The sequence below is a fragment of the Lithobates pipiens genome, unplaced genomic scaffold (genome assembly GCF_037356315.1).
Source record: "Lithobates pipiens isolate NorthernLeopardFrog02 unplaced genomic scaffold, aLitPip1_a1.2 Scaffold_13, whole genome shotgun sequence".
Taxonomy (NCBI): Eukaryota; Metazoa; Chordata; class Amphibia; order Anura; family Ranidae; genus Lithobates; species Lithobates pipiens.
Window position 1 is genome coordinate 180472354 of NW_027507718.1, and position 15159 is coordinate 180487512.

Below are 15159 nucleotides of genomic sequence, written 5' to 3' on the forward strand. Positions count from 1 at the left end.
TAGGATATGCATTTTAAATACTGTTTTATGTACCTTTAGACTTTTGAATGGCAGTGCATAAGAGCCAACGTACTTTTGTGTGTTAAGGCGATTGGCTTTACATTGTGTGATGTCACAACAAATATTGTGCACTTGGAGTACTTGGAGAAGGTCACTGTTTTTCATCAGCTATGTGGGTCTGTGTAGTAGAATGCTTCAAAACTGCAAGAAAAGCCTCTTCCAGTAAAGTACACTTCATTTTTACAATTTAGAAAATATTCTTGCCTTTAAAAGGCCTGAATAAATAAAATTGCTTCCATATAGTTGTCTGTTATATTAGTGGAGTTAGCGAAAAGTAACCTAGATCCCTTCTAGATTGTAAGCTCTAACGAGCAGGGCCCTCTGATCCCTCCTGTATTGATTTGTATTGCAAGTGTACTTTCTGCCCTCATATTGGAAAGCGCTGCGCAAACTGTTGGTGCTATATAAATCCTGAATAATAATAACCTGTACTTGATTGAGTACCCACAATTGCATTTACTTGAGTTGTACTGTGAGAAGTTACTGAAATAAATCTGAAATCTAAGTACAATTGTCAGCACTCAAGTGTGAAAGGATGCAAATTTAGGTCTAGAATGAGCTCCAAATGTCTCTCAAAAATGTATATAAATATGCTGCATATGAAGTTGAATCGACGACCTTGCTGCTCCCTCCAGACTGGAAAATCCTTTAAACAATGATACTACAAAAGAGTGCGGTGGCATTGTGTAAGTTTCTCTCTAAAAAAGAAGAAAAGTTTTTATTCACAGAAGTATTTGATGTAAGTGCATGGCTCATAACTCCTGGCAAAAGAAAAAAAGTTTTAAAAATGTTGTAAAAGCCATGTATTAGACACGCATTTAGGTGCGTTTTAAGTGTGTCAAGAATTTAAGTGTTAATGTATTTCGTTAGCCAGATTATTTATTCTGACAGACATATTTTCACACGTTTACATGCATTAAGGCTCTGTGTTTTTTTTTATATTCAGCTACTCTCCTGAATGCACCTTTTGGCTTTTTGTTTTGTTTGTTTTTTCACCCTGTAAATGCTCCTCTTCTAATAGCCTGTAAGTGCCTACGTGTGCATGGACTTATGGGCTTACACAGAGGTGCTTTTACAGGCTGAAATTCCAAACGCCAAATGCTTGTAAAGCCTAATGTGCGTGAGGCCTAAAAATCATTGCATCCTTTCAAATACTAAAAAGTAAAAAATCTCATGTGAATATCTGATTGCTGACTTTTTCTTAACTTGGTATTTAAAAACTTGCCGACTGGCCAACAATAATTGAGGCCAGTACGTTTCCCTGCTCATGCGCACTGCTCGCTCGCCCCCTGGAGCGCACAGTGTGAGGTGTGTCCACCGGACACAGGACTTGGGCACTTGGTATCGAGCCACTGCGATAGGCCTAGATACCACTTGATGTGCGATCACATGTCGCGTAGTAAGCAACAGTCATGAATGGAATCCATTCATGACCTCATTGTTATGTAATAGTTTAACCACTTCAGCCCCGGAAGGATTTACCCCCTTGCTAACCAGAGCACTTTTTGCTTCGCTTTAACTGACAATTGCACGGTCGTGCGACGTGGCTTCCAAACAAAATTAGCATCCTTTTTTTTCCCCACAAATAGAGCTTTTTGGTGGTATTTGATCACCCCTGCAGTTTTTACTTTTATCTTTTATTTTTTGCCCTATAAACAAAAAAGCGACAATTTAGAAAAAATGCATTTTTTACTTTTTGATAGAATATCCCCCAAAAATATATATAAATTTTTTTTTTTCCTCAGTTTACGCCGATACGTATTCTTCGACGTATTTTTGGTAAAAAAAAAAAATAGCTATAAGCCTTTGGTTTGCGCAAAAGTTATAGCGTCTACAAAATAGGGGATAGTTTTATGGCATTTTTATTATTTTTTTTTATTTTTATTTTTTACTAGTAATGGCGGCAATCGGCTTTTTTTTTTTCTTTTTTTTTTTTTTTCTTTTTTTTTTTTGACTGCGACATTATGGTGGAAAAGCATTGGACAATTTTGACATGTTTCTGGGGCCATTGGCATTAATACAGCGATCAATGCTATAAAATTGCCTTTACTACTATAAAAATTTCACTGGCAGTGAAGGGTTAACCACTAGGGGGGCAGGGAGGGGTTAAGTGTTTCCTGGGAAGTGTTTCTAACTGGGGGGTGGGCTGTGTGTGACATGGACACTGATTGCTGCTTCCGATGACAGGGAGTAGACGATCAGTGTCCTGTCATTAGGCAGAACGGGGAGATAATGTTTACATCAACATCTCCCCGTTCTTGAGCTCTGTGATGCGATCGCGGGTATACCCGCGGCGATTGGGCCCAGCGGGCACAGTCACGGAGCTTTCGGCAGGCGCGCTCATGGCGGGATATTCAAAGTATCGTACGGGTACGTTACTTTGCCCAGCCGTACCATTCTGCCGATGTATATATGCCGCCAGCAGTCGGCAAGTGGTTAAACAAACCAGGAGCACTAAACCCTTCCCAAATGGAATCCGCATTGGGAACTGCTCATCAAAATTCATAGGAACATTGTAAAAAACACAAAAATAGCTAGGATAGAACTAGGCATGTAACTCACAACGCCATGGAAAAAGCCGTGCCCCGGCCAGCAATGGATGATGCTGGATTGTGGCCACTGCTGGGGTCCCAAAGTTTACAGTAATCTCTGTAAAAAAATAAAAATAAATCCCTGATCACCCCCAGAGTAGTACAGTGTCACTATGAAGATGCTGAGCTGCTCTGAGTGTATGTAAAAAAAAAAAAAAAGAAAAATACTGTACTGATGACAGGGTGTGTAAAAAATAAAAAAAAGTGTGATATATCATTTTGTTAATTTTCCCAAAAATTTAACAAATAATTAAAACTAGAGGTCGACCGATATGGGTTTTTCTCTGGCCGATGCTGATATTTAGAAATCATGGCGGCCGATATATGATGCCGATTTTTTTTTTGGGCCGATATGTTAGGCCGATTTTATTTTATTTATTTATTTTTTTCCTTTTTTATTATATTATTTTTTTTTTTAATCCCCCTTGATCTAACACACCTTTCCCACTGGGGCGTTTTTCAGGCGCTTTTGGGCTAAAAATAGCGCCTGTAAAGTGCCTGCAAAATGGCTCCCCTGCAGTCTGCGTGAAAGACAGAGTGCTTTCACACTGAGGCGATGTGCTGGCAGGATCTTAAAAAAAAGTCCTGCAAGCAGCACGTTTAGAGTGGTGTATACCGCTCCTCCACCACTCCTGCCCATTGATATGAATGGGCACCACTGCCGAAGCGCATGCAATGCGATTTGGCAGCGGTGCTTCATGGGCGCATTTAACCTCTTTTTTTTTGGCTGCTAGCTGGGTTATATGTGCCCCACTAGCAGCCAAATAGCACCACTAAAATGATGGTAAAGAGCCGCTAAAACTTGCGTTTTACCATCAACGCCTGCCCGCTCCAGTGTGAAAGCAGCCTTCATAAGTGATACAGAAAATTTCTTACATTTAAACATTAAACAAAACAAAACCTCCAATCAGTTTACTTGTATGTATGATTTAGATAAAAAAAAAAAAACAACCTATATATTAAATAAAAACAGGTAGTCAAAACTTTTGGACAAAAAAAAAAAAAAAAAGTGGGCTAACTTTACTGTTTTTATTTTATTTTTATTTTTTAAATAGTGTATTTTTTCCCCAAAAAAATGCATTTGAAAGACCTCAAATGCCGTGTGGCATAAAATATTGCAACAACCGCTATTTTATTCCCTAGGATCTCTGCTAAAAAAATATATATAATTTTTGGGGGGGGGTCTAAGTGATTTTCTGGCAGAAAATACAGGATTTTTACTTGTAAGCAACAAGTGTCAGAAAAGATTTAGTCTTTAAATGGTTAAACTGAGAACTTCTACACACTGAGATGACTTGATTCATTCAAGTGTAAACATTGTATCATTTTGTTCTTTTCTTGGCAACCTGCCTAGAGAGGAGGAAAGTGTTTCTATGACGACTCAGCAACTTACACTGACTTCTATACAGAAGTCATTTCAAAGTCCCGCTGCAGTTCTAAATCCACTTTTTATCAGCGCAATCGGCCGATGCCGATTATTTAAAAAACTGCAAATATCGGCCGATATATCGGTCGACCTCTAATTAAAACTTCAAAAAACTTGTAATTTCTATTACTAAATACCTTGGACTGTCAAAGGGGGTTCATTTGGGGGGTATCTGGCATTTTAAGGGCCTCAAGAAATTAGATAAGCAGTCAGTAGTACATCAGGATTGATCAATTTTTGTACACCATAGTTTTTGGAGTATAACTAATTATTATTACTAAATAATATACACCGAGTTGTGTTATTTTTATCAAATAATTGTAGCGGACTACATTTTGACCTAAATTTATGAAGAAAGATTATTTGCAATTTTCTATGACCAAGACTAAGAGAAACGTTTTTGTTTTTTTCAAGATTTTCTGTATTTTTTTTCATTTATATAGCCAAAAAATAAAAAACCCAGTGATGAATTAAATACCATCAAAACATGATCTGTGTGAAAAGATTATATAAATTTAGTTTGTGTACAATGTTGCATGACCAAGCAATTGCCAGTTATAGCAGCACAGTGCTGAATAACAAAAAATGCCCTTAAAAGAGAGTAAAACCTTCTGAAGGTCAAGTGGTTAAAAACATATGATTTTTATTGACCGATTTATGTCCAGTGTCAATGTAAAGCTATATCTTGTACATGTTAAGCAATTTTTTTTTTTAACAACTTGAAGGGCCCCCCCGTTGTCATTCTACGTCGGTAATTTGACGTAGAATACCGGGGTTGTGACAGCAGATAGATTCTTAACCGGCAGATGGTCCTCTTTCTGATAAAAGTGCTCTCTGCCGTGGATTCACCAGGAGATCACTTTTATCGAAGGCGGGAGAGAGTCCCCCCTCCGGCCACACTCTGGTCATCTCTACCGCGTACTGGAGCCAGTCAGGTCCTTTCCCCTCTGAGACATGGAGCCAAGTGAGGGAAAGATAGCCCCCGCGCGGCTCCATAACATTGGATGTCAGAAGCGACATCAAACGTCAATTCCGCCCAATGGTCTTAAAGAGGAATTATACACGTAATAATTTGTGTAAATGTGATATCTGAGATCCTTTTTACCCCAGATCACGCATTTAAGAGATCCTGTCATGCTTGATGTTTACATTCCTTGTAATATAAATAAGTGACCCAAAAAATGTTTTTTTAACCACTTTCAGACCGGACCAATTTGCTGGTCAAAGACCAGACCACTTTTTGCGATTCGGCACTGCGTCGCTTTAACTGACAATTGCGCGATCGTGCGACGTGGCTCCCAAACAAAATTGACGTCCTTTTTTTCCCACAAATAGAGCTTTCTTTTGGTGGTATTTGATCACCCCTGCGGTTTTTATTTTTTGCGCTATAAACAAAAATAGAGCAACAATTTTGAAAAAAAACGCATTATTTTTTACTTTTTGTTATAATAAATATCCCCCAAAAATATATAAAAAAACATTTTTTTTCCCTCAATTTAGGCCGATACGTATTCTTCTACATATTTTTGGTAAAAAAAATCGCAATAAGCGATTATTGATTGGTTTGCGCAAAAGTTATAGCGTTTACAAAATAGGGATAGTTTTATAGCATTTTTATTAATAATTTTTTATTATTTTTTTTTACTAGTAATGGCGGCAATCTGCGATTTTTAATGTGACTGCGACATTGTCGGGGACCCATCGGACATTTTTGACACATTTTTTGGACCATTGTCATTTATTCAGTAATCACTGCTATATAAATGCAGTGATTCCTGTGTAAATGACACTGGCAGTGAAAGGGTTAACCAGTGGGTGGCAGTGTAGGGGTTAAGTGTTCCTAGGGGTGTGTTACTAACTGTGGGGGGGTTGGGCTTTCATTTAGTGTACACTGATCTCTGCTCCAATCACATGGAGCAGAGATCAGCGTCACTAGTTGCTAGGCAGAATGGAAAAATTTTGTTTATACAGCATTTCCTCCATTCGGCCGCTCCGTGAGACGATCGCGGGGATGCCCGCGGCGATAGAGTCCGCGGGTCCCGCGACCGGACTCACGGGGGTCCCGACCAGCGCGGGAGCGCGCCGCCGTCGGCGCGCTCCCGATGGCAGGGCGGCCTCGAATATTGGACGTACATGTATGCCAATATGCCTGCCCGTGCCATTCTGTCGACGTACATCGCCGTGCGCTGGTCGGGAAGTGGTTAAAGGACAATGAAAAAATAAGAATTTTTTTTTTTTTTAAAGTGCCCCGTTCCACTGAGCTTGTGTGCAGATGTGAACGCATACGTAAGTCATGCCCGAATATTAAAACAATGTTCAAACCACATGTGAGGTATTGCCGCGATCGTTAGAGCAATACTTTTAGTATCGCCTATAGAGGTTTGTAAGGGTCAAAGTTTGCTGCCATTCCACGAGCGGGCATAGTTTAAAGCATGACATGTTGGGTATCCATTTACAGCCATTTTATTCTCTAGGGTGTCTGAAAAAAAAGATAAGGTGGATAAAGAAGATAAGGTGGATGTAAAATCCTTTAGTTGGAGGGGGAAAAAAACTAAAATATGGCTACATAAGTGTGCACACCCTTAAAGAGGAAGTAAGCCCTGATGGGGAAATCAGTAGTACATCACAGAAATCTGGCATTTTAACATGGGTGTGTAGACTTTTTATATCCACTGTATATGTTTGGGGGTTCTAAGTATTTTTCTAGCCAAAAAAAAAGATTTTAACTTGTAAACACCAACTTGGGAAAATAGGCTTTGTCCTTGAGTGGTTCATTTATGGTAGTTAGAAGGGAGTGATTTACTGGAACATGTTGCTATGTGGAAGGGTTATTTAAAGGCTGGTTTATTAAGTTTGAGTTGGCTCCTATGAACAGGGTACGCCCTTGAAACTCTGGAAAGGTAGGTTTACAAAAATGCAATGCTGATCTTTTCACATCCAATTTTTTTCAAAGGTCTCCCAGGTTGGTTCATCCAGGGAAAAAGACCTGGAAACTGTTCGTTCTTGCTGCAGTTGCGGGGTTGTATAGTTCTCCCATCTGGAACATCCAAAAACGTAAATTTGTTCACCAATTCCTATAAGTTTGCAACCATGTGACTTTTGTCTGAAGCATTTATGAATAGGTACATGTTAACCTATCCATTGTTCTGTCAGCAAAACTTGTGTAATTTTTCAGCTGTATGTCAAAGCATTTTAAACCAGGGTTTCGGACGTTTAATAATCTCATTGTACTAATAGTATAAGTGTATCCCTAGGCAAATCTTTTTGTTTTGGGTGGCATGGGGAAGGGTTAGATTCTCTTAAGTTTGTATTGCTGTCTGTGTGCCCATTAGGGAGATTTGCATGTATTTTTCTGATTGCCACTGAAAAAAAGGTGAGTGAGAATGCACGTTTTTATAGTTGTCCCCAGAACAAAAGGTAAGGGGAAATCTTCAATTGGGGACACCTTTTAGCCCTTTCCTACAATATCCAAAATTAAAAAAAAAAATAATAATCTATAAACACACTTGAATACAACCTTACATTTTTTGTTTATGTTGTGAATACAAAACAACCACAGATGCACAGATTTCTAGATCTGTAGTAACAGTGTATGTATAATATGTATATTTCTTTAAATGCTTGTCACAGTAAAGGAAATTCCCAGTGGATATTTGTATAAATATTATGCAATTTGCCAGTGGTGTTTAACTTTGTGTTATTCTGTAGGCCTCTCTCCAGCAGTACCGCAGTAATGCTGGCTCCCCGTCCAACCAATCTCCCACTTCTCCTGTCTCCAATCAAGGCTTCTCTCCAGGCAGCTCCCCTCAAGTAAGGGAATCTGTGCCTTGATTTTGTTGTAGGCTTTAAGTCTTACCATTGCAGCCCCATGGTCTATCACTGTAACTGTCGTGTGCTTCATGATAACCTGGTCTCCCATCTTGTTGCGTAGTCATAATTTAGTTTTGTGAGTTCTGTAGATGGTGCCTGTGATCATGTTAAAGCAATTCAAATTTAGATTTCAAAGACAAAATATTCCAGAGTTTGACGTGCAACTGTATACAGTGCCTATTCATATCTGAGTAGTGTCAGAAGATGAAAGGGATGATAGGAATTTCTTTCTTGTCCATTGAGAGGGTTCAGGAAATCATTCACCTTTTTAAGTTATGCTGCCGCCTACAGGGGGATTGGACAGTGGCCAACAAACCTTTGGCCAGCCCAGCAAAATACTCCTTCTAGTACAAGCAGGCCTTAGTTTTTTTTTTTCTAGTGTTGTCAGAGGATGGCTACTCAGTTATTATTATTAACGATTTATATAGCGCCAACAGTTTACGCAGCGCTTTACAATGTATAGGGGGGACAACACAATTACAGTACAATACAAAAGGTACAGCAGAGCCCTGCTCGTAGAGCTTACATTCTAAAGGGAGGGGTGTGTGGGATAGGCTTCCCTGAATAAATGAGTTTTCAGGGAACTCTTAATGGTGGACAGGGTAGGGGCTGAGCGAACAGACTGGCAGGGAGTTCCAGAGGATGGGAGAGGCTCTGGAGAAGTCTTGAAGGTGAACATGAGGTGGTAACAAGGGAGCTAGAAAACAGGTGGTGCTCGGAGGAGCGGAGGGGACGATTTGGGCGATATCTGCAGATGAGGTTGTGGATGGCTTTGTATGTTATGGTTAGCATTTTGAATTTTACACGGGGTAGGGGAGGCCAGTGAAGTGATTGACAGAGAGGAGCAGCAGTCACGGAACGATTAGTGAGGTATATTAGTCTAGCAGCAGCATTCATAATAGACTGAAGGGGGGATAGCCTACTTAAGGGTAGGCCATTAAGGAGAGAATTGCAGTAGTCAAGGCGGGAAATAATCAAGGATTGAACAAGTTGCTTTGTGGTGTCATTAGTCGGGAAGGGTCGAATTCTGGAGATGTTGCGGAGGTGAAGGCGGCAGGATTTAGCCAGTGATTGGATATGGGGGCTGAAGGAGAGGTCAGAGTCAAGGATTACCCCCAGGACCCTGGCATGTGTGGAGGGACCAATGGTTGTGTTATTAATGGTGAAGTCACGGGGGGGATCGTGAAGGAGGAAATATAACAAGCTCAGTTTTAGAAAGATTGAGTTTGAGGAAGTGGTGTGATATCCATACTGATGTCATTCAGTAAGTTGGAGATCTGTGATGAGATTGAGGGGGTGAGTTGAGGAGTGGAGAGATAGATCTGGGTGTCGTCATAATAGAGGTGGTATTGGAAACCATGAGAGTTTATCAACTCAGTTTATCATTTATCAGTTTATCAGTTCTGCTGTGTGGAAGAATAACCTGGTCACTACACTTTGATTTGATTACCTGTGTTGAATTTGGGGGAAGCCAGTTGTGGAACTTTTGGTCATCGGGTTTAATCTTCTTTCTCATCTAATTTGCAGAATTGAGATGGGGGGGGCATTCCAGGGAACGTTGTTTAGGGCTGGTCTAAGCAAATGTGGTACGCTGCCTCTTAGAGTGCTGGCTGGCATTTTATTGGCTCTGCCAGATCATCAGATTCTTCTGTACTAAGACATGAATTGCCATACTGCTTCACAGTTCTAGGTTTCAGTGGCATTGCTTTTGAAGCTCAGGTTCTGAGGGACAAGGGCATCTCTGATTCTGTGATTCCTATGATGCTAAAAGCTAGTAAGGCTACATGTTGCAAGATCTATTATTGGATATGGAAAGCTTGCTTTCCGTTAGTCTTATAGCTTCCACCCTAGGAATTCTTTTGTAAGAAATCCTCTCCCTTTTTGAATGTGGGACTAGACCACTGTTTGACTCTGAGCACTATCAAGGCTCAGGTTTTATGCCCTTTGCCTTGTTTCAGAGACCATTGGCCTCTCATTCCTTGACTAATATCTTTGTGCACAGGGTTTTCCATGCAGCTCCCCTGTTCATTCCCCTGTGCCTCCAAGGGACTGGAATCTTGCTCTCTCTGCACTTCAGGAACTGCTGTTTGAACCCAATAGAGACAGTCCTCTCTATTCCCACCCACAAAAATGGTTTTCTTTGTAGCTATCACCTGTGCAAAGCGAGTGAACTGACAGCCTTATTCTTCAGAGTCTTTTGGTTCTGCATAGGGACAGGACCGTGTGCAGGCCCAGGACTTTTTGCCTGAGGCAGTTTCAGCCTTTCCACTTCATTCATTTCATTTCAAGCATCCATGTCGCACAACCAATGCTTCCTTTAGGAAGACCTATTTGCAATGCCACCATCTCTGGGTGGATCAGACAGATCTAATTGTTTCCCAAGATTGCACCCCCCTTTCTTGTTAAGGTGTACTTTACTAGATATGTGAATGCTTTTTTTTTTTCTTTAACATAAAGCAAAGGTTTTTCATATTTTCAAAGCTGCCATTTGGTCTTCTGTTCACACGTTCTCCAAGTTTTGTTAGGTGGATGTTGTGGTCTCATCTGGGACCAGCTGTGGGAGTGAGATCTTTCAGATAGCTATTTGAGTACAGGAAATAGTTCTCTGTTGGGTCCATTAGCACTTGTTTGCTGTGTTGCCCACCCCTTAATTGGAATGCTTTGCGATATCCCAAAGGTGAAAGACTTCCTGCGTCGCTCAATGGATCATAAATAAAATGAGATTTTAATAGATAAAAAAAAAAACTTTCTTGGAGTTCATTGGGGGACACAGGTCCAACGTGGGTTATCTTGCTCTCAGTAGTGCTTTGCTTCAAAACTGAAGCATACTGGTGTTGAAAGGTGTTATACTGGGCTGGCCTAGTTGTGTGTTGTGATTTGTTTTTGTTTTTTTGTCAGTGTTCAGTCCTCCTTTAGGTGGCAGTATAACACAAAGATGAAAGGCTTCTCTGTGTTACTCCTAAGACTGCAAAAAAAGATTGTACATCAATCCCTACTTTTTTTTTATACCTGTATCGTTTAGGAACGGGGAGCATATGTGAAGTCAATTTTTTTTTTTTTTTTTTTTTTTTTTTTTTTTACGACTGCATGTGAAATATTACTAAGTAATTTTAAAAATTTTATTCAACCTGTTCAATTCTTTAAAAAAAGAAATAAGAATTCAAGGCTGAAAGGGGGTTTCTGTTTTCTCTTGTTTTACTTGGATTGTTACTGTAGTCAAAGGGACAAAATATACTCCATGTAAAGATGTATGATCTATATTGTGTGTTAAGGTGGTATGTGTGCATAAAGATAAATCTGTACATGTAGAAAGCATGCTGTATACATTAAATATGGAATGCTACATTCCTAGGTAAACTTTGCTGTATGTAGAAGTTTAACAAATGTAACTAAATATTACTGTAGTCAAAATATGGCAGTGCAACTGTTGTCAATTAAATTTTGGCCAAGCTATAACGCCTTTTAAACATATCTGTGTGTCCAAATGGATCTTCCAAAATGAAAGTGGAAATCTCTCCCTTAGTACCCTCTCAAATGACGTATGTGAGTAAATAGGGCTACTTTATGAGTTCTGCAATAAAATAAGTCACAAATCATTGATCATCATATCAATTCTACACATAGCCATCCAATCATAGATTAAAATCCCCTTGGTAGCAGAAACTTGCCCTAAATCATTATTTTTCAAAGTTTCCATATTCTCGACATTTGTGGAAAATTCCCCTGATCTCTTATAGACTTTCCCTCGAGTCATAAGTAGAGGTCGACCGATATGGGTTTTTCTCTGGCCGATGCCGATATTTAGAAATCATGGTGGCCGATAGCCGATATGATGCCGATTTTTTTTTTTTTGGGCCGATATGTTAGGCCGATTTTCTTTATTTATTTTTTTAATCCCCCTTGATCTCATAAAATCTAACACACCTTTCCCACTGGGACATTTTTCAGGCGCTTTTGGGCTAAAAATAGCGCCTGTAAAGTGCCTGCAAAACGGCTCCCCTGCAGTCTGTGTGAAAGACAGAGTGCTTTCACACTGAGTGCCCGTTCACACAGGGGCGACACGACTTGCAGCGTGACTCAGACGCGACCTGCACACGACTTCAGCAGCGACTTGCAAAACGACGACTGAATAGAAGTCAATGCAAGTCGCCTTAAGTCGCCCCAAAAATAGTACAGGAACCTTTTTCTAAGTCGGAGCGTCTTGAGTCGCTCCTATTAGAACGGTTTCATAGTACAGAACGGAGCGCAACTTGTCAGGCGACTAAGACGCCTGACAAGTCACGGTAGTGTGAACGGGCACTAAGGTGATGTGCTGGCAGGATCTTAAAAAAAAGTCCTGCAAGCAGCACGTTTGGAGTGGTGTATACCGCTCCTCCATCACTCCTGCCCATTGATATGAATGGGCACCACTGCCGAAGCGCATGCAATGCGATTTGGCAGTGGTGCTTCACGGGCGCATTTAACCTCTTCCTCGGCCGCTAGCTGGGTTTTATGTGCCCCACTAGCAGCCAAATGGCACCGCTAAAATGATGGTAAAGAGCCGCTAAAACTTGCAGCGTTTTACCATCAACGCCTGCCTGCTCCAGTGTGAAAGCGGCCTTCATAAGTGATACAGAAAATTTCTTACATTTAAACATTTATTAAACAAAACAAACCTCCAATCAGTTTACTTGTATGTATGATTTAGATAAAAAAAAACAACCTATATATTAAATAAAAACAGTCAAAACTTTTGGACGAAAAAAAAAATGGGCTAACTTTACTGTTTTTAAATTTTTTATTTTTTTTTAAATAGTGTATTTTTTTCCCAAAAAAATGCATTTGAAAGACCTCTGTGCAAATGCCGTGTGACATAAAATATTGCAACAACTGCTATTTTATTCCCTAGGATCTCTGCTAAAAAAATATATATATAATTTTTGGGGGGTCTAAGTGATTTTTTTGGCAGAAAATACAGGATTTTTACTTGTAAGCAACAAGTGTCAGAAAAGATTTAGTCTTTAAATGGTTAAACTGAGAACTTCTACACACTGAGATGATTTCATTCATTCAAGTGTAAACATTGTATCTTTTTGTTCTTTTCTTGGCAGACTGCCCAGAGAGGAGGAAAGTCGTTTCTATGACGACTCAGGCAACTTACACTGACTTCTATTACAGTCTTTCTAAATCTGCCTTTTTATCAGCACAATCGGCCGATGCCGATTAATTAAAAAAACTGCAAATATTGGCCGGCCGATATATCGGGCGACCACTAGCCATAAGACCTCCAAGCAGTCAAAAGATGCCACAGCAATATTTCTACTTCAAAAACATGTTTACTAAGTTTGAAACAACTCGAGGCCTTTTATTAGACTTGCATGAAAACTCTAAGATGGCTTACATAGTTACAAGATGGCAGGTGACTAGGTGATTCAACAACGATCACCCATAAACTCCCTACACAACAAGTATCAAATATGTTAGACTTTGAATAGTAACTGTGGGAAGCCCTTATTTTGTGTTTCTACTAGGGCTGTTATGAATTAACTTCACAGTTCGCACAAAAATATTTTAAATTCAAACTGTAGCACTGACGTAAGTATTTTTTTTCCACAGTAGCGTGACAATCCCTCTACCTCCCGTCTAACTAATGACTCTCAACTTATGGCATGGACCCCTGTGCAAACAGGTGGTCATGCAAGCGGTTATCAAAAGGGTTAACACGGACCATAAACTTCTCTTGCATCTCCTTGGATCTCAGCAAGAACACCAAGGTCATGGGTAGAAAGAAAAGATCTAAGTGCTCGCCGCTTAAGTATAAGATTTAATTTTTGTGTTCAAACACCTACTACTTACATAAAGATGATAAAAACACAGCATGTAAAGCCGTCAATCGTGTTGTTATTTCCGTAGGGCAGAAGCGGGTGACGTCATGCGTAGCGCCTCACCCGTATGCATTACATACAAACAGAATTTCGACTTCACCGGACTCCTCCCCCTTCCCTTAGCAGACGGAGGCACTTGGGGAAGGGGGGAGGACGTCTGTGACGTCACCGGAACACAGGAGCAAGCAGAGAAGGGAGTACCGATCAAAAGAATTTTGATCAATCAAAAAAATGAATTGATCGAGGAATTAATCTTTAATTTCCACAGCTCTAGTTTCTATAACTACTCACTGCAATAGAAATGGTTATGAAATAAATTAGTTTATTACTATCCTTCCTCACATCACATGTGAACGTACAGAGCTAGAGCTATATACTGGAGTTATCTCAAAGAGGAGCTCCAGGCTCCTGCAGAAAACAATAAAAATATCGGCAGCTGCAAATACTGTAGCTGCTGACTTTTAATATTAGAACACTTACCTGTGCAGGAATCCAGCGGTGTCTTTACCCGAGAAGGTTTCTTAGCGCGCATCACGGGTTACAGAGCCATAGTAGTTTCTATGTGGGATATAGGCCACCTTCAGGTGATGGTACTGGCAGACCCTAAGACGTCTACTCCCTATATAACCCCTCCCTCTACTGGGAGTACCTCCTGTTTTTTTCACCAGTGTCTAAGGTGTTGGTCACGAGTAAAGATGTGCTGTGCTGAGCTCCACTGGAGTAATCCTTGCTGGGGCTAGCTGCGCAGCCGGATCCATTTAAAGGCCAAATTGAATGGTACCCGGGCCTCGTGTCCGAAGAAACAAGGTTTTGCCTGTAAATGCTTTATCTTTTTAGAGAGCTGGATCCAGTGCTTTTGGTATTAAGACCATAAAGTTTTACTGGCGGGATGCTTTTACATGTCCAGGATTGTGGGTTCCCTGAGAGTACCCGGCTCCTCAAGGTTTGTTAACGGAACCCACCGTGGAGGGTGAAGATTGGGTCTGTTGGTTTTACCACAGAAAACCTTGCGGCAGGAAAGGTAAGTGGAGTTTTCGAAGAAATGTTTGAATTTTCTTATGAAATGTCTGCTTTAATTAGTAAATGTTGTCATGTCTGTGTCACCACTGGGAGCTGTATGGAGCACATACCTTCTCATGCTTCCTCAAAGAGATCACGCTGTGTCTGGAACAGGCCTCCTTTTCTCTCCAGCCAGCAGCAGACCCTCCGGTAAGTCTGGGGGGAGGGGGGTTCCACCTCTCCAGACACCCCCCACCTGTGCTGTATTCTCCCCCCTTCATGAGGAAGAGCGTCGGGAGAAAACTAAAAAAATAAAATGATCAGCACACCGTCCTGCACGGCGGGTTCC

General features: G+C 40.5%; 1 protein-coding gene across 4 annotated transcripts in view; it reads left to right on the top strand.

Moving 5' to 3' along the window:
• Positions 1 to 15159, top strand: part of CRTC1 (CREB regulated transcription coactivator 1) — a 286165-nt gene that overhangs the window by 218361 nt on the left and 52645 nt on the right. For 2 of the 4 annotated variants that reach the window (XM_077475938.1, XM_077475939.1), the window contains one exon: positions 7786 to 7887. The exons of the other annotated variants lie outside the window; for them this stretch is intronic. In XM_077475938.1, the coding sequence (XP_077332064.1) occupies positions 7786 to 7887 (102 nt within the window). The remainder of the gene's footprint in view (positions 1 to 7785; positions 7888 to 15159) is intronic. 4 annotated transcript variants of the gene reach the window in all.